Source organism: Vipera ursinii (assembly GCF_947247035.1).
Source record: "Vipera ursinii genome assembly, chromosome: 1".
In the NCBI taxonomy this organism is placed as follows: domain Eukaryota; kingdom Metazoa; phylum Chordata; class Lepidosauria; order Squamata; family Viperidae; genus Vipera; species Vipera ursinii.
Window position 1 is genome coordinate 69,628,612 of NC_139512.1, and position 21,855 is coordinate 69,650,466.

General features: G+C 37.5%; 1 protein-coding gene across 5 annotated transcripts in view; it reads right to left on the minus strand.

The window, feature by feature from the left end:
• The window catches only part of RGS6 (regulator of G protein signaling 6), a gene marked incomplete at its 3' end in the record, with an annotated part of 225,008 nt that overhangs the window by 10,834 nt on the left and 192,319 nt on the right, over positions 1–21,855 (minus strand). For 3 of the 5 annotated variants that reach the window (XM_083350560.1, XM_083350563.1, XM_083350562.1), the window contains one exon: positions 10,576–10,665. In XM_083350560.1, the coding sequence (XP_083206686.1) occupies positions 10,576–10,665 (90 nt within the window). Of the gene's footprint in view, positions 1–3,904; positions 3,959–10,575; positions 10,666–21,855 lie in introns of all 5 variants that reach the window. The other 2 variants (XM_083350559.1, XM_083350561.1) reach the window with 1 other exon arrangement.

Sequence of the window (21,855 nt, forward strand, 5' to 3'; positions counted from 1 at the left end):
CAGAAATAATGACGGACTTGCTAGCAAGGGCCCTAGGGACAGGGAAAGAAGAGATGGCAAATGAGATTGATGAGATATATAGAATCCACACAAATTATGTGAGAAGAAATAACTTACCCAAGGAGGTACATATCAGATTTGTGAAGAAGTCAATTAGGGATGAGATTTTGCACAAAACAAGGGATGACCCAATAGAATACAGAGGTAAACAACTAACTGTCCTCAAACAAGTCCCTAGAAGGGTAAGAGACCTGAGAAGGCCCTACCAACATATTACATCAAAATTAATAAGACAAAACATTAATTTTAGGTGGCTGATGCCGGAAGGTATTTTGGTGATCTGGCAAGAAAAAAGATATAGGTTAGATTCCATTGATAAAGCAGAAGAGTTTTTCCAGCAGCATGTAGGCAATGAAGATGAACTAGAAGAAAGAGAGTTAAGAGAAGAGAATAATACAGAGAGATATAATAGAAAGACACGGGAATCGCAAGGTAAAGAACAGGAAACGGAGAGAAGAGAAAAAATGAGAATGAACTATGACAATGATGATAAGAGTAGATACAAAGAACTCAAGGAAGATAGACCGACAAGGGCAACGAGATCAAAACAGAGGCAGTAATGTAGAAATATTAACAGTATTATCCTTAAATGTGAATTGACTAAACTCCCCAGCTAAGAAAAATATAATTTTGAATAAGCTCAGTAAGAAAAACTTAGATACAACTATTCTACAAGAAACACATATAAAGACAGAAGATCAGGATTTATTAAACTACCCTAAGTTAGGAATCAAATTTGTATCACTTTCACAGCAGAAGAAAGGAGGAATTGTGATATAAGATAAAGAAAGAATCCCAGCAAGACAAATCTATCAAGATGAGGAAGGTAGAATACCTTTATTGAAATTTCCCTGAATAAAAAAAAGGTCGCCCTGGAAGGAAAAACAAAGACAATTTTATAAGAAACTCCATAAGGTTACTGCTGATATGGAATATGAGAACATTTGTATAATTGGCAATTTTAATGCAATTATAGACAGAGAATTAGATTATAAGAGTGAGGAAGTAAGGAAACGAACCAGGAGAATATTATCTGGTACTTTTTTAAAAATGGTTGAAGAATTAAATATTCAAGATAGTTGGAGGTAGAGAAATTTGAATGAAAAGCAATTTACATACCATTCAGAGCGGCATCAATTGTGGTCCAGAATTGATATGGTCTGGACAAGGAAAGAATTAAATTCAGATATTGATAACATTGTAATAGACATTAATACTTGGGCAGACCATAATCCCATTGTAATTAAATGGAAAGAACAGAAGACAACAAGGAGGTGGACTCTAAAAAGGGCAATCCTAAACCAAACAGAATTTAAGCATAAGGTGGAGGAACAAATGCGGACATTCTTCCAGACAAATAAGAAAGAGGAGACTAGCACTCGAAATTTATGGGATACAGCCAAGGCAGTTATGAGAGGAACTGCAACTGCGTACATGGCCAATGAATATAAAAAGAAAAGGCAATATCAAAAAAGTTTAGAGGAAGAACATAAAAAATTAGAATTAGAACTACAAAACCCCCCACAATGTAGAGATCTAAAACAACAGCTAGATTTAAATAAGCATAAATTGAATATTATAGAAAAGGGAGAAATGGCACAAAAAATAAAAAGCATTAGAAAAAACTTTTTTGAACAGGCAAATAAACCCGGGAGATGGCTGGCCTATAGATTGAAAAAACAAAAAGATAATAGATGGATTAGTAAATGATGTAATCAAGCAGGGGAGATAGTACATCAAAATGAAGGAAAAAAATGGGTGACATATGAATTCTATAAAAATCTTTATAAATGATCACTGAGGAAAGAATATCACAATATCTTATGAAAGCAGATTTACCAAAGGTTCCGGAAGAATTTCAAAATATATTAAATAAAGATATAACAGTCCAGGAAATTACGGAAGCCATTAAAAAACAAAAAAAGTAATAAAACACCTGGCCCTGATGGATTACCGTCCGAAATATATAAAAATCTCCAAGAACTTTTGGCCCCAAGCCTATTGGATTTATTTAATGAGGTACTAAACACAGCAAAAACTCCAAACTCATGGAAAGAAACAATCATCTCACTAATACCTAAAGAAAACTCTGATTTGACCTGCATTAAAAAATATAGGCCCATTTCTTTACTGAACACAGATTACAAGATTTTCACGACTATAATGGCAGAAAGATTTAAAAAAAAAATTAGTTGAATTTATCCATACTGACCAAAACGGCTTCTTGCCTAAAAGACAAATTAGACACAATGTCAGGATCATACTAGACATCTTAGAATATTATGAATTACACAGCGAAAAACAAGTGGAATTAATTTTTATTGATGCTCAGGAAGTGTTTGATAATGTCAAATGGAATTTTATGTTGACTCAACTCAAACAGATGGAATTCAGGGAAAAATTTATAAATATATTTAAAGCAATCTATTCCAAACAAGAGGCAAAAGTAATCATAAACGGAGAATTAACAAATAGCATTCAAATACAAAAAGATACAAGACAAGGCTGTCCACTATCTCCTTTATTATTCTTTCTTTCTTTAGAAGCACTCACAAGAATAATCCGAAAAGATAAGCTGATTAAAGGATTAGAAATCAGAAAAGAGACATTTAAATTACAGGCTTATGCAGACGATTTAGTTTTTATTCTGGAAGACCCCTTAGAATCTGGAACAAGATTATTACAGGTGCTGGAAAATTATGGAGATGTTGCGGGATTGAAGATCAATAAAGAAAAAACTAAAATGTTAGTTAAAAATATGTCCAATTTACAAGAAACTGAGCTAGTAGAAAAAGTTAATATCCAGACATCCAAAAGAGTAAGGTACTTGGGGATCCAACTGTCGGCAAGATGTATTACACTCAAAAGAGAAAATTATGACAAGTTAATGGACCAAATTACAGCAGACCTAGACAGATGGAAAAACTTGCAGCTTCCCATATCTCCTGTTTTCATGGAATATGCCTCATTTTCTGAAGCAATTTGCCAAGGAGCTCTAGGAGCAACTGCATAAAAAAATATTTTTAATTAAATGTGTGGAAGCTCATTTTTTTTCTTTTCCTACAATAGTTCATACTATTGTAATCTTTAGTCTTTTGGATTCCTTTCTAAGAAAATGTTTGAGAAACCTACGTTGTCCAACAGAAGTGTAATAGATTTTTAATGCCACAATTGTGTTCTGTGTTGATAACAAATAAAAATGTTTAGTTGGCCGTTATTAGGGGATTGTTTGGAAATAGATTCATTAATCTTTGATAAAACATTGAAAATGAGATACCAAGAAAGGAGTATAACTGAGGCCAGCTCACTGTTCTGTGTAAACTAACATCCATAGAGTACTTACTTGATTAGCAGAAGAATCCACAATACACCATGTACCGATGCTATGGAAATAAACAGAAATCTGATCCTTCACAGGACCCCTTGCCTTCTTCTGGACCCAAATGATCCCACCCTCTTTTTCTTATAAGGCAATGTAAGTAGAAGCACTGTGCATGTTACCAACATTGTACACAATGTTACAGAGAATAGAAGCTATGTGTGCATCTTCCCTACTCTCATCAAGGATAAATTGAAAAGAGGGAGAAATGTCACAGGATTCACACATGATCATTGCAGGGGAAAGAGGGGGAAAACCACTCTGTCCTGCTTTGTGAGGAGCTTCCTGTTGCAGATCAGAGCTGGCTGTTTTAATTTAAATGTGGAGCTTGAAATTCTGTCTTTTTATTGCATTGCCATGACTGAAGGATACTACAGAGCAGCTAAAAAAAGTTTCCAAAGTAAAAGTAAATGCTAAACAGAAGAGGGAAGAGGAACAAACATAACCAAAAACGAATGAACTTACCATACTGCGAGTGAACTTTTCTAGGGAAGTTCTACGAGCTTGCTCGTTCTCGGGCTTTAGAAGGGGAAAAAAAAGTTAAGGGGGGAAAAAAATGCCAAAAAAAATATCATCAGAACAAAAAAAAAACCTTCAGCTAACTTTGGCTTTAGAAGTGTTAGCAAAAGAAAACAAAAAAAATTAACATCTCAAACATAGGGCAAGTGCTGTTCGCAAGAGCAAAGCAAGAACTTTGTGCAATCATTCTGTAACTGCTTTTCTTTTGGGAAATGTTGCTCTCCTTTTTTAAAATATAGCTATGGACATGGACATCTAGCCAAGGTTACACACACACACACACACACACACACACACACACACACACATATGTGTAAATTACTAACAAAGAATTAAGGGAGACTAAGATGCATTTCTGACTCTTTAGTCTTCATCAGTCATACCCTTTAGTCTTCATCAGTCATACCCTTCTGAGATTCGAACCTGGGATTCGAATCTCAGAAGGGTATGACTGACTGATGAAGACTAAAGAGTCAGAAATGCATCTTAGTCTCCCTTATTTCTTGGTTAGTAATTTACACAAATATATGAACTGTCCGGTGCGACTACAGCCTGTTCGATGGCCTTTGAGATAAGGCTGAAAACAGGAAATAAAGATTTGCCCCATGTTTGGGGCCTAGCAAGGTAATCTAAATAGTTAACATTTTTCACACACACACACACACACACACACACACACACACACACACACACATATATATATATATATATATATATATATATATATATATATATATATATATATATATATATATATATATGTTTAAGTATTTGTCAAGGCTTTTTGAATGGACCTTGCTAATTAACTCTTTCATTCCTGTTTTGGCCCGGCTCAGGGCTTATCCACAGGAACTAGTCAACTTATGACAGCTCATTATTTGTGCAAATTATTCAAATTGCTAATAAAGAATTTGGGAGGCTGATGATCATTTCGAACTCTTTATGTTCTCGTCAGTTAGTCGAATCTCAGATAAAGGGTATGACTAACTGACGAGAACATAAAGAGTTCGAAATGATCATCTTAGCCTCCCAAATTCTTTATTAGCAATTTGAATAATTTGCATATATATATATATATATATATATATATATATATATATATATATATATATATATATATATATATATATATATATATATATATCTCAGATATAATGATGCATTCTGCACCTGTCAAGTTTCTATAACTCTTTTAGAAGAAAACCCATCATTTTTCAGTCAGAAGGTAGTGGTTTGGATTTATGATGGAATAACCCACTCTCTCTGTGTCTGCATGTAGGCAAGAAAAGTCTGAGGTAGAACCAAATAGAATAAAAGAGGATATGAGCCTTATCCTATTCTTCCTTTCCAAATTTATTTATGTGGACATTTCTATTCTACCTTTCAGTGACAAAATCAAATCCAAGAGGCTTACAAATAAAATGGTACCCCTTTCTGATGTGTTGGATCTTATACGAAAATTGATCAGGTTATCTGCTTTTTGCTTAACTTGATCCTTTGGAACTGCTGCGCTGTGGTGATCTACTCAAAATGAATCCCGTTGTGCTCAGCTAGACTTACTCCCAAGAAATTATGCATAAGACTGCTGTTGGCATAAAGGTTTTGCCAGGCTACATACTGTACAAAACAATCACATTACTATTATTTGTTATTTTTGTTATTTGGAAGCTGCAACTATAAATACAGGAATTTTACTATAATAAGAAATTCACCAACACTATAGCTGTATTACTGTCCTCCAGGGAAACATGATTCAGCTCATTTGGCATAAAACAAATCTTATTAAATATGAATGAAAGGATAATTTCCCAGCAAACAGGCCATTTAGTTGAATAAAGGAATTGTAATGTTCAGGGGCAAACACATCAAGATATGACCTAAGTCAATTCACCAGTTTCAGGAGTGAATGATGAATTTGGCATCATTACTAAATCAGCATGCACTATTTTGCGAACAGAAAAACAAGCGCTCAGTTTTAGTTCCTAATTTCTGTTCATGTACTGTACTTATTAGTAGACAAATTATATCTCATTCTCTACACTAGCTCTTCCAGTTTTCCCCATGCTCTAAATAGATTATATTAAACTCGGGGAAAGTTAGTGGTCCAAAGCCATACTCAGCTTTCGTGGTTGAGATTGAAACTGAAGCTGGATTCCCAGAACTTTAAGACACCAACCCTCTTTTTCCTGCCTCCTCAGGGGAAGAAAAAAGCAATGGTGTGTAAAACCAGGGAAAAGTATAGTGACTCCACTTGCAAAGCTTTACTTTGTGTGCTAATTAAGAAAGCAAAAGAAAACACAACTTTATTTTGGAAATAAATGGGTTCACAAAAGTTCTGTTTCCAGAAGGCAGTATCTTCATGTTCCCTTTCCTAACACTTCTTGCAAAGCATTTAAGTAGAAAGGAAAAAAAATAGGATTCCAAATCTGCAACAATTAAAAAATATGGAAGCAGGAGAAACTTTCAAATGATATGTACATATATCTGTACATGGAATTTTCGTGCGAAGCATTGCAGGTTTTTGTTTTTTTGAGAACTGAAACCTGTGTGCCCCTGAAACAAGATTGGAGCTGTGTGTGTTTGAGACCAAATCTGTTTATATGCCGTACTCTGTAAACACTTATATAATGAAGCAAATGTGATATTAGAACGGAGGGTGCTAGGTTAAATGTCAACTGCATGTGAAATCACACAACATTCGTATGTCTGCATGCTGTTTTAGTCTTCCCCAATTTTCCAGGACTGGTTGGAAATTCTAGGAAATGCAACGTATCAGGAGGTTGTCAAATTAGGGTATGCTGCAACTGTTCCCCCCCCCCACACACACACTAACACTCTCTGACCTAGGCCATTTCATATGATTAGAATTGGCCTGCCAGGGATGGCTGACTGAGTGAAGGAACATCCACTATAGTTGTATTGAGCTTACAGCCCTAAACACTATACTAATCCTAAAGGCCATTTACAAACAGAACAATTCTATCCACTGAAGTCCAGATGCAATATATTTAATTACTGTAAACATAGAATCCACACGTATAAATACACAGGGAGTGGCTCATGTAGTTTTCAAACATACCCTTCTCCTTAAAATGTAAAGGAAGGAAGAACATCTACAAGACAACAAGACAGCTCACTGTGGCAACCAGTCATTGAGCATGGCTACATAGAATTAAAATAATTAGGAAATCCTTCACTCTAGTTAGCTGCGGGAAACTAGATGAGAATATGTGGATCCATATGTTTACTTTTTCAGCTCTTTGTTCTTCCTTTATTTTCCCTGCTATCTGTTCCCTCTTGTTCCAATCTACCTGTACTGAGTCCTTTAAAGCATCTACTGTCAAAGAGTCATTACCTCACATATGGACATTATTGCAAGGAAATAGATACATGGATTTAAAACTATCTAGGGCTAAAATTGAGCTTGCAGTAGCAATAAAACCTTACTATGGGAAAAAACAAACCCCATGCAATTAATTGGAACTAATCTAAGGATTAGCCATGTATAGATAGGAAAAAAGAGGTCCCGGTGAGTGAATGCTGTACACTGAGAGGAAAAAATAATATTAAAATGACATGGTTTGAAATATAGTCTAATTTTGTTTTAATTGGCCAACTTGGAGAAGTTGACTATTATTCGTAAATGTTCATTGCTCACACATGCAAGTATGTCACTGCCATCATTTACATAATTTGTGTAATGATGTTATCTTATATATGATGCAAATGATTTAATTTGCATCACATCAACAGGCCTGTTACATGTGAAGTCTCTTTCATCACTGCTAGATTCTTCACTTCCACATTCTGATAGATGAGACAAACTTGGATGAGGCCTCCTTGACTCTTATGTCAAGAAAGATAAATACTTGCAGATCACCTTTTTGCCCATTCAGCTTTCTGAACAACAGGGAGGCATCAATTATAACTAACTCAGCATTTTCCCTGCCAGTCAGGATTCAGGGGTTGGGTTTCAACAGACATCTCTAGCATAAACTTAGAACTTCTTCTGAACTGGTTTCTTTTTCTTTTTTTACCCGAGTCTTTTGAACATTTTTGAGGGACTAAATACATCTTTTTTTGCTCGTAGGTACCCTTCTCCATTTGGGGAATAAAATGAAAAGACAGCATCAGGAAAGCTAAATAATGCCACATTCCCCAATCCCTCTTCCTACTTCATTTTAAGAATCATCAAACCATAGTGTTGAAAGAGCCCATTTAGGCCATCAAGTTGAATCCCCTCCATGCTGGAGGTTAAGGCATCTTAACAGTTGGCCGTCCAACCTTAGCTTGAACATCTGCGCCAAAGGGGAGCCATGTCTCCTCTGGACAAGAGCTCCACTGCTACATTGCTCTTACCATGCAGGCTTTTTTCAACCTTCAGAGCATGCTGCTCTATAAAAAGGGATGTGTATAATCCCATCTTTGAAAAAGACAGTAGCTGCTGAATCCAATCTACTCATAACCACTGTAAGACAACTGTGCTATACATACTTATCTATATTTTTTTATTGTGTAGAGTCAGGATTTGGGGCTACGCTTTGACATCCAACACAAGTGCTATGATAAATTCATTGAATGAAATCTGATATTCTTTTTTTGTCATGGGACCATGACAGAGAAAGTCAACCGAACTTATGACCAATCATCTAGCATTCAAGACACCTACTGAAGCTATCCTATCTCAACCACAGCCACAACATTGAGTACAGCCCACCAGCTGTGCAGGCTAATGCCTCCTTAAGTAACACCAGCTGCCTGCAATTAGCGCAGGTTCGCATCCCACCAGGCTCAAGGTTGACTCAGCCTTCCATCCTTCCGAGGAAGGTAAAATGAGGACCCAGATTGTTGGGGGCAATTAAGCTGACTTTGTAATAATGCCGCTTGGGGTGTGTGTGAAAGCCCTAATAAGCAGGCATATACATAGAATGAAGGCTACTGCTAAGCTTGTAAGCCGCCCTGAGTCTTCGGAGAAGGGCGGGATATAAATGGAATTAAAATAAAAAATAAAATAAAAAAACATCAGTATAAAGAAGAACCACCAAATTAGATTCAGTAAAAATGGTCTAACGGCCATTGGATTCTTAATAACTCATCTGCTGTTGAAAGTCCCCTGAAGTCCATTTCTTGGACGTGAGAACGTCTCTTCACTTTAGAGCCTCCATATGGCTCTCACAAGAGCAATTGGCATGTAAAATATAACTCTTGAGAAATACTTGCAAACTCTTGATGCAAAGGAAGGGTTCAGTGAATGTCACTGAAGTATTCCACGTGTTCTATCCAACCTAGCCATTCTCTATTTATGAGTCCATAGAAATATGCAGATGGTAAACGTCTTGCAAAATCCTGTACCAGAAATAGCCTCATACGTAGATCTCTACTTCACTGCCAAAAAGAGCTCTATGCAGTGACCCTATCCAGTCAGCATCAAAGCTTTGCTCATGATCACCAACTGTGCTTCAGAGTTCCCATGCATACAGGGAACCAGTAGCTTGTCAGAAATAGATTCTAAGATTTCTGATCCCATTGGAATTGCAACAGAGATTTGATTAGGCCGATTGAATTATGGGATCATGGGAAAGCAGCAACTGGCAGAGGAAAGCAGAGAGCCAAAAAGAAAAAGCAGAGGACTCAATCTCTAAATCTCTGTATAAAAACATATATATGTATATAATTGAATATGGGAAGTGGGAAATCCTTTCAGGTGGGTATATATTATTGAAACCTAGCCACAGATGAAAATTAAAGTATATCAGCTCTCTGCCCCATTTATTCCTAAATGCCTGATTTAGGATTCTCAAGAAGCCCTTTGTTGTTTTATATAGGAAGGTCAGAAAACAATAATGAGCACAGCACAGCATGCTGACATGAAAAGAAAATAATAAGATGTGGATGGATAGAGGAATATAATCAGAGTTGCGTTTAGTATTTGTTTAAAAATAATAACAAAAGTCTATATACAGAAGGTGCTGGTGGAAGGGAATGGCATTCACAGAAAACCAAAAGTTGATAGAAAATCAAGAGGAAGGCTTCAGGTGAGGCATCACAAGAATAACCATGAGATTAAACAGAATGAGATGGTGCCCTGCTTTCCAATGGTTGCTACGCTGTATGACAACATTAAATGTGATTAAACAGATGGTATTTGTGCCCTGCAAGTACCTAGAATGGCGTTTTGCCAACTTCATGTTGAAAGATGGTAGAAGAGCCATTGTTCAGTGACAGAGGGCAGCCATGTCAGTCCTGGATAACTTCAGTTAAAGGATGCTGGGCAGCGATATTGGGAAAAAATCTATGGGCGTCTGCTAAGAAGAGCAGATTTTCACAAGGCTTCATGGCAAATCATGTGACCCAGCTTAGAGCTGCTTCTGCTTCAGTTTCATCTCCCTATCAGAGGATGGCCAGTTCCACTGAACAACGAAGTGGTTTATTTGGATGCCAAACATGGAGCTTTAGGAAGAGGGAAAGACGTGTCCTCAATCCTCAGGAGGAGGAAAGGGAACAGGACTTGGCCCCTCACAAAAGAACAGAACATTCATGTTCACAGAGCAGCAAGCAGCAGCAGGCAGGAGTCAAGAAGGACTCGGAGAAGCAAGCATGTCCTTCCCGATAGATACCTTCTTCTTTGCCAGCAACAAGTCTTGGTAAGCATTGGAACGGAGGAAACGTGCATAGCTGTCACTCTTCATCAGCTTGTAAATATGTTCCTGTGGGAAGACGAGAAATGACAGGGTGAGATTTATTATTGGACACTGTTCAACAATCTCTGGGCACCTATGGGGAAAAAAAAGTGAAATATCAAAGCGTAACTGAAAGGTTCCCCCCCCCCCAAAAAAAATAAATAAATTCTAAAACATGGTGACAGATGTTCCACAATGCACTATCAGCTAGATGAATAGAAACCTTGGCATGGCTTTGTTCCAGGATAGAAGGAATGATTATTTAGGTAATTGAAGGTTTCTTCCATCTTTCAGTCCAAAGGACTAAATAAAAGCTTATCTCTCTCTCTTTTTTTTTTTGCATAATACTGCCCTTCAGATGTTCACTTTTAGTATTCAGAATCTCTAATGTAGATTAGAATCATATTAGGTGAGATAGTAGGATTCTAACCTGTTGCTCTCCACTGACTGTATTCATACAAGAAATATGTCCTGGTTACTGAATTAGATCATTTGAGGGGTTGTGTGATTAAAAAAAAATCATAGTTTGGTTCAAACAGCAGCTATTAAGAAAAAGTACAATCAATAACTATGATGGGGTACAGTGGGATTTCTGGTCACACTCACAACAAGATAAGACTGTACTATTAGACTGAAGATGCAAATTCATACTGTGTACATTTAAAGGTAAAGGTAAAGGTTCCCCTGCACATGCGTGCTAGTCGTTTCCGACTCCAGGGGCCGGTGCTCATCTCCGTTTCAAAGCCGAAGAGCCAGCGCTTGTCCGAGGACGGCTCCGTGGTCATGTGGCCGGCATGACTAGACGCCAAAGGCGCACGGAACGCTGTTACCTTCCCACTGTAGTGGTCCCTATTTTTCTACTTGCATTTTTATGTGCTTTCGAACTGCTAGGTTGGCAGAAGCTGGGACGAGTAACAGGCGCTCACTTTGCTACGCAGCACTCGGGATTCGACCCGCCAAACTGCCAATCTTCTGATCAACAAGCTCAGCATCCTAACCCACTGAGCTACTGCATCCCTTTGTGTACATTTACCTGGAAGCAAAACTTAATTAGAAGAGAAAAGGATCTGGAAGCTGCTTGGAACAACAAAAAGGACTATTTTGCAGGGCACCACATACAGTAACTATGTGGAGTTGCTATAATGGGAAGTATGGAACAGGATAACGTGGTTGAAGAGAACAAGGACTGCTAAGATTTAAAGAGACAAAGAACATGCAGAGTGATTTTAAGGGGGTGGGGAATTGTTTGGGAAGTGGTGAAGAGGCTAAGCAAGGAGCCTTCAATAAAAGTGATGAAATTATTTCAGTTGAAATGAAATGAAATGAAATGAAATGAAATGAAATGAAATGAAATGAAGGAATGCTGGATCTTAAAGGTTTCTTAAGGACATGGCAGTTATATGTTAAATATTATAAACATAAGTGTTCTAGAAAACGAATGATGAAAAGAAAATCATAAATGCTGAGAGAATGTTGGGAAATGTAGAGAGGTTAACAGGAGAAATGTTGACACGTACATACAATTTGTGTATTGAGTAACTGTGCAATGTGTGTAATACATGTATGAAGACTGCAGCTGTGCCTAGCAATTAGAAAAATGTTTTATTGTTCTTCTGCACAGGAGAAAAGTAGAAAGAGTAAATGAAAAATCTATAGGAAACGTAGTTTGTAAAGTTTGCCTGGAAACAAGAGCACCCATAAGAGACTTAAGAGGCTAAATAACAACAACAACAACAACAACAACAACAACAACAACAACAACAACAACAACAACAACAATAATAATAATAATAATAATAATAATAATAATAATAATAATAATAATAATAATAATAATAGAGATGGAAGGGACCTTGGAGGTCTTCTACTCCAACCCTCTGTTCAGGCAGGAAAGCCTATACCATTTCAGACCTTTCAGACTTAGATAAGCAGCAAAAAGTTTCAAATCAAAAAAAGAAAGACGTACAGTTGTTCAAGTTCCAGACAACTCTACCTGGGTGATTGAGAATCTTCACTTGACATATTGCCATGCACTTTGGGGAAGAACCCCGGAGGCTGGTGTGGGGCTATGAAAAGATAGCAAGAAAAGATTCCCAAGAGTGATGATCCCAAAAATCAAGATGGCAACCACAACTGTATGGAGTGCTTTCCTTTGTACATGCATGCAGAAAACCATATGGGACTTATTTAAGGCATAGAAGAAATAGGGAATTGGTTTTGACAGTGAAAATGAAATAATGTTTGCAAGTTATAGCTAAATGGCAAAAAAAAACCTAAAGCAAATAGGTGAATCTGTGCACTATGTTTACTAAAGAGTGGGAAATGGAACAAGAAATGTTAAGGCACGCAAATGCTGACAGAAAAGAAAAGCAGAGTACGTGGTTCAGTGCAGTACTGTATTACAGTGAATAGATATTTGTTGAACGAAGTTAAAATACCTGTCTATAAGAAAGTGGGTTCGCCCATTTTTGTTATCTGGAAATGAGATTGAATGAATTGGAATGGAGAATTTACAAAGACTGTAACTGAAATGGATACTGAATGGTTATGGTCTGAATGCAGAAGTTTGGGTCCAGTATGGAAGAAATATGTTGAGGTGCTTTGGTTATACAGACAGTAATAATGAAAACTGAATTGCAAACCCATTTGAATGAAAAGTAAATGGGTTGAAAGGAAAGAGAAGACTGAATAAGTCATGGTTGGATGGAGCTGAAGATATCATGAGCGATATCGTGAGCGATATAACTTTCGAGATTAAATTAGTATAGGACCAGCATGCTACTATTGATAGCTGTAAAACAATATTAATAAAATAGACCTAATAATATCCTTAATAACATGTGCACAACTGTTTGACCAGTATCCTATAATATTGCAAGGACAGGCCATCTAGCACTTTAATCCAGATTTATAGATTACAACTTCCACCTAACATGATCAGAAGATTGTGTTATAGCTGAAAAATTACTCTATGCACATTATTATGCTGAATCTTATTCTAGCTTTGAATGGACTCAAAGACAAGTAATTTTGGATGGCATTTTTTCATCTGAAAATAGACTCTGCTGTATTTATCTTGATGTAATACCACCAATCTAACCATGCTGGATCCTTCCCAACCTTTTTATTTCTCCTACTGCTATAAATTGACATGAATGTAGTTGCATTAAGAGACATTGAAAGGATGGTTAAATACAGTTGTTCAAGAAGAGCCAGGACAGGCATCAGATGTGGACCCTTACAAGATGCTGTAGCCATGCCAGATTTATTGATTTTATATCTATGGAGTAATCTTTAAGTAACCTAATAAGAAGGTTGGCCTAAGCTAAGACATAATAGGCAGTCAATTGTCATGGAAGCTCTATGGAGCTAAGGCTGAATCCCTATTGAACCATATGGTCATTCTAATTCCAATCAAAGACTAATCAGTGTTCCAATCTGGCCCCCGTTTTATTGTTTGGACACATTGTGTGACACATCTCTCCTTGTTCATTACTCATTGCTCATGCAAGTAGAACCATATGATGAATAGCTACATGCATAGACCTACATATTAATTAGGTGTACATCTGGGAACTGGTAAATAGCAACTCTCTTAAATAGATTTTAAAATGTATTTATTCTAAATTGCTTATAACTTTATTAAACGTGGCGTGTTAATGAAGAAAAGGCCTAGAAGGATATCAACAGATAACCTGGGGACAGTTTCAGAGTGCAAAGTTTCAGGGACACTTTTTTAGGCAACATGTTGACACAAATCAGGATCACATGAAGTATTAGTACCACTTTATAAAACCCTAGTGAGACCACACCTGGAATACTGCAACCAATTTTGACCACCAAAGTGCAAAAAAGATGTTGAGACTTTGGAAAAAGTACAGAGAACAGCAACTAAGATGATCAAAGGCCTGGAGACTAAAACAGATGAAGAATGGCTGCAGGACTTGAGTTTGACTAGTCTAAATAAAAGAAGAAATGGGATTACTTGATAGCAGTATTCCAGTATTTGAGGGGCTGCTACAAAGAAGAGGGAGTTGTGTTATTCACCAAAGCATCAGAGGGAAGGACGAGAAACAATGGTTGGAAACTGAACAAAGAGAGATGCAACCTAGAATTAAGGAGAAAGTTCCTAAACAGTGAGAGCAATTAACCAGTGGAACAGCTTGCCCTCAGAAATTGTGGGAACTCCATCTCTGGAGGTTTTTAAGAAGAGACTGGACAGTCACTTTCCTGAGATGGTATAGGTTCTCCTGCTTGAGCAGGGGGCTGGACTAGAAGGCCGCCAAGGTCCCTTTCAGCTCTATTCTATTCTAAATATGGCAGTAATAGTTTTCACATAAATACAACTTTAGAAAGGTAGCTACAATCTTCTTTGCAACACAGTGAGAGGGACATCCAGCTGTCCCTGGCTCAGCATTGCTCCTTTTCCTGGACCTGATGGATCTACTGTCCCCAATGGTTCCAATTTGAATGACAGCTTCAATAATAGCTTAGTCTTCCATATACTGCACCCATACTGCACCCAGGCTGTAGCTAGAAATATGTTTGCCATGGTTCTGATAGATGAAACCCATCAAAAGAACTTCAAGGCAAAAAGTCTTCCTTAAAGAATGTTTTATTCAGGAAACAAAGTATCGGCACAACATAGTTGAACCCAAAAACTAAATTCCCTTCCCCCAGATACAAAGTAACAAAAGTACAATTCCCACCCTCAAAAAAACTGTCATAAATCACATTCTCCAATTAGTTAAAAGCTCAGGCTTCCTCCTCAGCTCCTCAGCCCGCCAAAATGTTATCAGCTTGTCCTGGGTTCCCACAGCAGTGTTATTGTTATGGCTATCTGAGCTTTCATTCCAATACCCCTCCCTGCTGCACCTGATTCCTAAAAGCAAGAAAAAGCACAGAAAAGGAGAAGAGAAAATGGCTGCATTTTCATCAGTTGTCAAAGACGGAACATCCATTGTTAGCAGCGTTGACAATGTTATCTTGTGATAATTAACTACATTGGCCTATGGAGTTGGTAATGTCTGCTGATATGTGATATGGTAAAATAAGTGGAGCTTGCAGGCCACATGAAGAATAAACAATTAGTGTTTGGAAATAGAGGGAAAAACAGATCAGGAGACATGGTATAGGGTTTCCTGCCTGAGCAGGGGGTTGGACTAGAAGACATCCAAGGTCCCTACCAACTCTGTTGTTGTTTTTTTTTTTATTGAAAAGTTTTAACATACAATTTTTCTTTAAAAAAAACCCTCCCCCTCCCTCCTCCCTCCCCCCCTACCCCTCCCCCCACCCCCCACCCTCCCCCCGACTTCCCAGAGCTGAGTACAAGGTATATATAAAAAAAGGAAAAACAATCATAAACAACCATATACTAACAACCTTAAACTCTAAAATCCATCACTCTCTAGCTTATATAGGATAAGACAAACCTTAATAATATTAAATATATATAAAAAAAAACTAAAAGAAAAAAAAGAAAAAAGGAAAGAAGACTCATTCAAATGCTACATGAAACTTCTTAACCTTATACTTATCCTGGATAAACTCAATCCATTTTCTCCATTCCATAATATAACGTTCTTGCGAGAGATCTTAGGCCGAAATCTTTGCCATCTCTGCCAGGTCGGAAATCTTTAAAGTCACTCTCCTATAGTCGGCAGTTCCTCTTTCTTCCATTACTAACCTATCAAAAGTCTTGCTGCCGTAATTAAATTTAACATCAACTTAGTGTCCACAACCGTAACATCCGTAATTATCCCCAACAAGAAAAAAAAATGCGGACAAAACTTTATCCTTTGCTTAAAATCTTCTACATATTCCACCAAATTTTTATCCAAAAAGCCTTGATCTTATTACAAGTCCACCATACATGAAAATATGTAACATCTTCATCTCCACATCTCCAACATTTTGGCTGATAATCCAGATACATACTTACAAGCTTTTTAGGATCTAAATGCCGTCTATAAAGCATTTTATAAAAGTTCTCTCTTAAGTTTTGAGCTTATGTAAATTTTACGTTCCTCACCCAAATCTTTTCCCACGTGTCCATTGTGATAACTTCCTAGATATTCGTTGTGGAAGTTCCATAGACTTCTACTGGTCTTGCTCTTTTATTATTTTCTTTTTGATCGTTTCAAAGCAGCACGCGTCACCCTCCGCTCTCTAGGATCATCCAAAAAAATTGTAGCTTGATCTCCTCCAGCACCGTTCTCCTCTGTCTGTCCATCTTCAGCCTCTTGATGTACTCCTTCTCCAGATCCCTTTGCAGCTTCCAGAAGTGATAATGAGGTTGCTTTTAAAACGTTATTATAAAAATCACGCGCCTGCATCACAGTAACCAGACGGTACCTTTTACCTTCATACATCACCATCAACCCAACTGGAATCTCCCATCTGAACCTTATATCTCGTTGCTTGAGCTCTTGCACGAGGAATGTAAAATCCTTCCTTCTCCTTAAAATCTTTGGAGGAATTTCTTTTAGAACCAAAACTTCTTGATCAACAATCACCACTTTAGAATCATAGGCAGCTTGTATAACTTCATCTCTAATTTCCCTCTTAGTAAAATAAACCACCACATCTCTAGGCAGCTTTCTCTGTCTAGCAATCCATGAATTCACACGAACCACTTTATCCATGCCTCCCTTTATTTCAGATGCTGGCTGATTCAATACCACTTCCGGAGCCTCAGAAATCAGCTGCTTTAGATCTTCCTTAATATTCTCTTTTAAGCCTCTGATTCTAACAGCAAACTGCATCTGGTAATATTGAGCAAGACTCAATTCTCTATCCATTTTGTCTCTTAAATCTTCATTCTCCAATACTTTTGCTTCTAATATGGCATTCTTTTGAGTCAAATCTTCCACTTTTTCCTCCAGATCTTCCACACATTCAGCCACTTTATACACTGAGGACAAAATGTCTGCCTTCATCACACTGAACTTCTGTTCCATCCTCTCTTCCATTCTCTCCTCCAGTTTCTCCAATTTCTCCTCCATCTGTGCAAATTTATCACCCATTGATTCCAGAATTACCTGGGCATGTTTTTCAAGAGCATCTTGTAAATCCTTCGATGTCAATACATCAGGAAGATACAACGCCTGCAATGATGATTGTTGCACCGGAGAAGTTCCAGCACTCCGAAGAGTTTTTGAGGGAGGTTTAGCCGCCATCTTTTACTTTCACTTGTGACGCACTTTCACTTTAAGTTTAAAAAGTCCATCAAGCTAGAGAGTAGAATATAATAATCCTCTTCATCTTTTCCTCTTGTACCGCTCTGCCTGCTCCTTTTATTCCATAATCCTTCCTTCAGGCAGGGGTGGTCGCAAACGCCTGGCTCTGCTCCATGAAGTCCGGAGCAGAGACGCTGACCAGCTGGGAGCAACCCAGGCTACGGGGGAGTTCGATCCTTCAGCCGCCCAAGCTACAAGCTCAGGCGGCCCCGGAGAACTCTACCCCTACCTGGGGCCTCACCCCCTCCTCTTCTCCCGAGGAGGGGGCTTCAAATTCACCCGAACAGCTGATCGGCGCTGTTTCGGGTGAAAATAACTCAGCTGAGCCGCGGGCAGCCCGGGAAGGCTGTCTCCGGCGCTGCGCCGCCACCGGAAGTCCCAACTCTGTTGTTGTTGTTGTTGTTGTTACATAGTCAAGTGCTTCAGAAAAGGATTCCCAGTGAAACAGGTGAACATCAATTTAATGATTCTGCTTCCACAATTCACGAGCATAGGTTTAATACAGGTCCCAAAGTAATAGGTTATCATTTTATCAAATTTGAGGAATTATTTAAAATAGTGCTGTTTCAGGATATTTGTACTCTAATTTCTTCTTGGAAGTCCAATGATCTCCACTTGGTGATTGTTGAAAGCTAGAGATACAGTTTCCCACAATTTTAAAGTGAGAAACAGAAAACTACAGAGTAAGTCCTAAAAGATCACAGTAAAACACAACAACCCAAACTCTTCCATCTTCACTCACTTGACAGCCCTCAACTTCCCTCTCCCGTTTGGCCACCAAGAAGTGTTATTCCTCATTTAAAACCCAGCACCTGGGGTGTGTGTGTGTATTTTTACAATATTTAATGATGATTTTCATGCCTTTGAACCGGAGATGTAACATTCTCTATGAAATCATTTTGGAAAATTCAATGACTTAGTCTTGGTAGACTTGGCCGGCAAGACAAATTAACTGCTATCTTTCTTGGTAGAGCAGACATAGCACTTTCTACCACTGCCATTCTGGGCAAACATTCTGGAATCTCCCCACCAATTCCATATATTCATGGGTAATCAGTCAATTCTAGTGTCTCATTTAAACCACCTAAGATTGTGCCTGCAAGACTATAGTCTTAGCAACCCGACCTGTTATCCTTAAGTGATCCTTAGATGCATCAGTTTTTCCCATTCCCCAATTGGAAAAGGGGCACTAATCTCATAAAGAGAAATTAGATGTTGGAATTGAGGTTAGTCTTATTAGGAAGATCAAATATCAGGAAGGTCTTAAAGGAAATGATTTCTTTTTAATGATTAGGAAGGACAAACTTTCTTTCCTCCCTTATACAGGCTTTATAGGTGAGTTGCCTCCAAGGTCTGAGCATTCTCTAAGATACAGTGTTCATCTCAGAATTAGAATTAACTTTTCTCTCCATGCTTGCCACAGTAATTTTTCATTATTTGCAGCAGTTATGCTCTATAACTATAACTATAATTATATATAGGGTTATACAGAGTTACACAAGGTTAGATTATAGGGCCCTAGTCATAACATTTTTGTCAACTATTCAATACATAGTCTTTTTTAAATATGTGCTTCTGTTTAATGACACATCATTTTTTTTATTGAAAAGTTTTAAAATACATTTTATCTTTAACAATCCCCCCTCCCCCTCCCCTACCTATCCCTCCCTACCCCTCCCCCCTTTCCCCCCTCCCCCCCGACTTCCCAGAGCTAAGTACAGGGTATAAAAACAAAGAACAATCATAAGCATCCATATGCTACCAACAATAAATTCTTAAATCTATCACTCTCTAGCTCAAATAAGATAACTACAAGCAATACTAACATTTCATATAGAAAAGAAAAGAGAAAAAAAAGAAAATAGAAAGGAAGACTTATTCAAATGCTAAATGAAACTTTTTAGTCCCATATTTGTTCTGGATATATTCAATCCATTTTTTCCACTCCATAATATAACGTTCTTGCGAATGATCTTTCAAATAAGCCGAGATCTTTGCCATCTCTGCCAGGTCAGAAACCTTTAAAGTCCATTCTTCTATGGTCGGCAATTCTTCCTTCTTCCAATATTGACCTATTAAAAGTCTTGCTGCTGTAATTAAATTCAACATCAACTTAGTGTCCACAACCGTAGCATCTGTAATTATACACAACAAAAAGAGTTGCGGACAAAACTTTATCCTTTGCTTGAAAATCTTCTGCATATTCCACCAAATTTTTATCCAAAAAGCCTTGACCTTTTTACAAGTCCACCAAATGTGAAAATATGTTGCATCTTCGCCACCACACCTCCAGCATTTTGGCTGATAATTCGGATACATACTTGCAAGCTTTTTAGGATCTAAATGCCATCTATAAAACATTTTATAAAAGTTCTCTCTTAAATTTTGAGCTTGTGTAAATTTTACGTTCCTCACCCAGATCTTTTCCCACGTGTCCATTGTAATAACTTCTTGGATGTTCTGGGCCCATTTTATCATACAATCTTTAACAAGTTCTGTTTCTGAGTCAATTTCAATCAATGCAAGATATATCCGTTTGATATGTGCTGGACCCTGATTTCTAATTTGCTTTATCAAATTTTCATCAGTCATTGTAAAACCAGTTTTCTGATCTTCTTTCCACCTGGCCCGTAACTGAGTATATTGAAACCAAGTTTGAACAATCTTCTCATCTCGCAAGAGGTTATACGGCTTCAAACACCAGACATTTCTTTCCAGACTTAAAATCTCCTTATACGTAGTCACATCATGTTTGAAACCAACATTTATGTTTTCTATTGCGTGTTTTGGAATTGCCCACAATGGCATCTTATAGTCTAACTTATGTCTATACTTCTTCCAAACTCTCAACAATGCCTGTCTTAAAATATGCACTTTAAACACATTATCTACCTTCTTATCATACAACAAATATGCATGCCAGCCAAATAACAAGTCATGGCCCTCAAGATTTAATAATCTCTCTTGTGTCAAATTAATCCAATCACTTATTCCTGCTAACGCAGCAGCTTCATAATATAATTTAAGATTGGGCATTTTAAGACCACCTCTTTCACGAGTATCCTGCATAATCTTAAGTTTAACTCGTGGCCTTTTCCCTGCCCAGACAAATTTATTGATACCCCGCTGCCATTCTTCCAGATTAGAATCTTTCTTAAGAACCGGTATCATTTGAAATAAGAATAAAAATTTAGGCAGGACATTCATTTTCACTGCTGCGATTCTTCCCAACAAAGACAATTGCAATTTTTCCCAACTCTCCATTTCTTTTTGAATTTTTCCCCATAGTTTTTCATAGTTATTTTTATATAACTTTGTATTAGAGGGTGACAAAAACACCCCCAAATATTTGACCCTTTTAGCAATCTCAAATCCAGTTAATCCTTCTAAAAGAGCCTTTTGCGATACTGTCATATTTTTGGCCAGAATTTTAGTTTTTTGTGCATTAACTTTAAATCTAGAAACCTTCCCATATTGCATTATTATCTCCATCAGGTCCACAACAGAGTTTTCTGGCTGGGTCACCGTAACAACCAGATCATCTGCGAACGCTCTCAACCTATAATCCTGATCTCTAATTTGTATACCCTTAATTCTTTCCAAATTCTGTATTTTTACCAATAATATCTCCAATGTTAACACAAATAACAAAGGCGATAACGGACACCCTTGCCTTGTGCCCTTCTCAATATTACATGCTTCAGTCAAACTATTGTTAACTATTATTCGGGCAGTTTGTTTTTGATATAATGCCCTCATTGGTTGTAAAAATTTATCCCCAAAATTCATTTTATCTAAAACTTTCATCAAAAATTGCCAATTCAATTGATCAAAAGCTTTTTCAGCATCTAAAAAAATTAGCGCCGCAGGGATCTGGTTGTTCCTTTCCAAAAACTCTAACACATCAACTATATGCCTCACATTATTTTTCATTTGCCTACCACTAATAAACCCAGTTTGATCCCCATGAATCACCTGT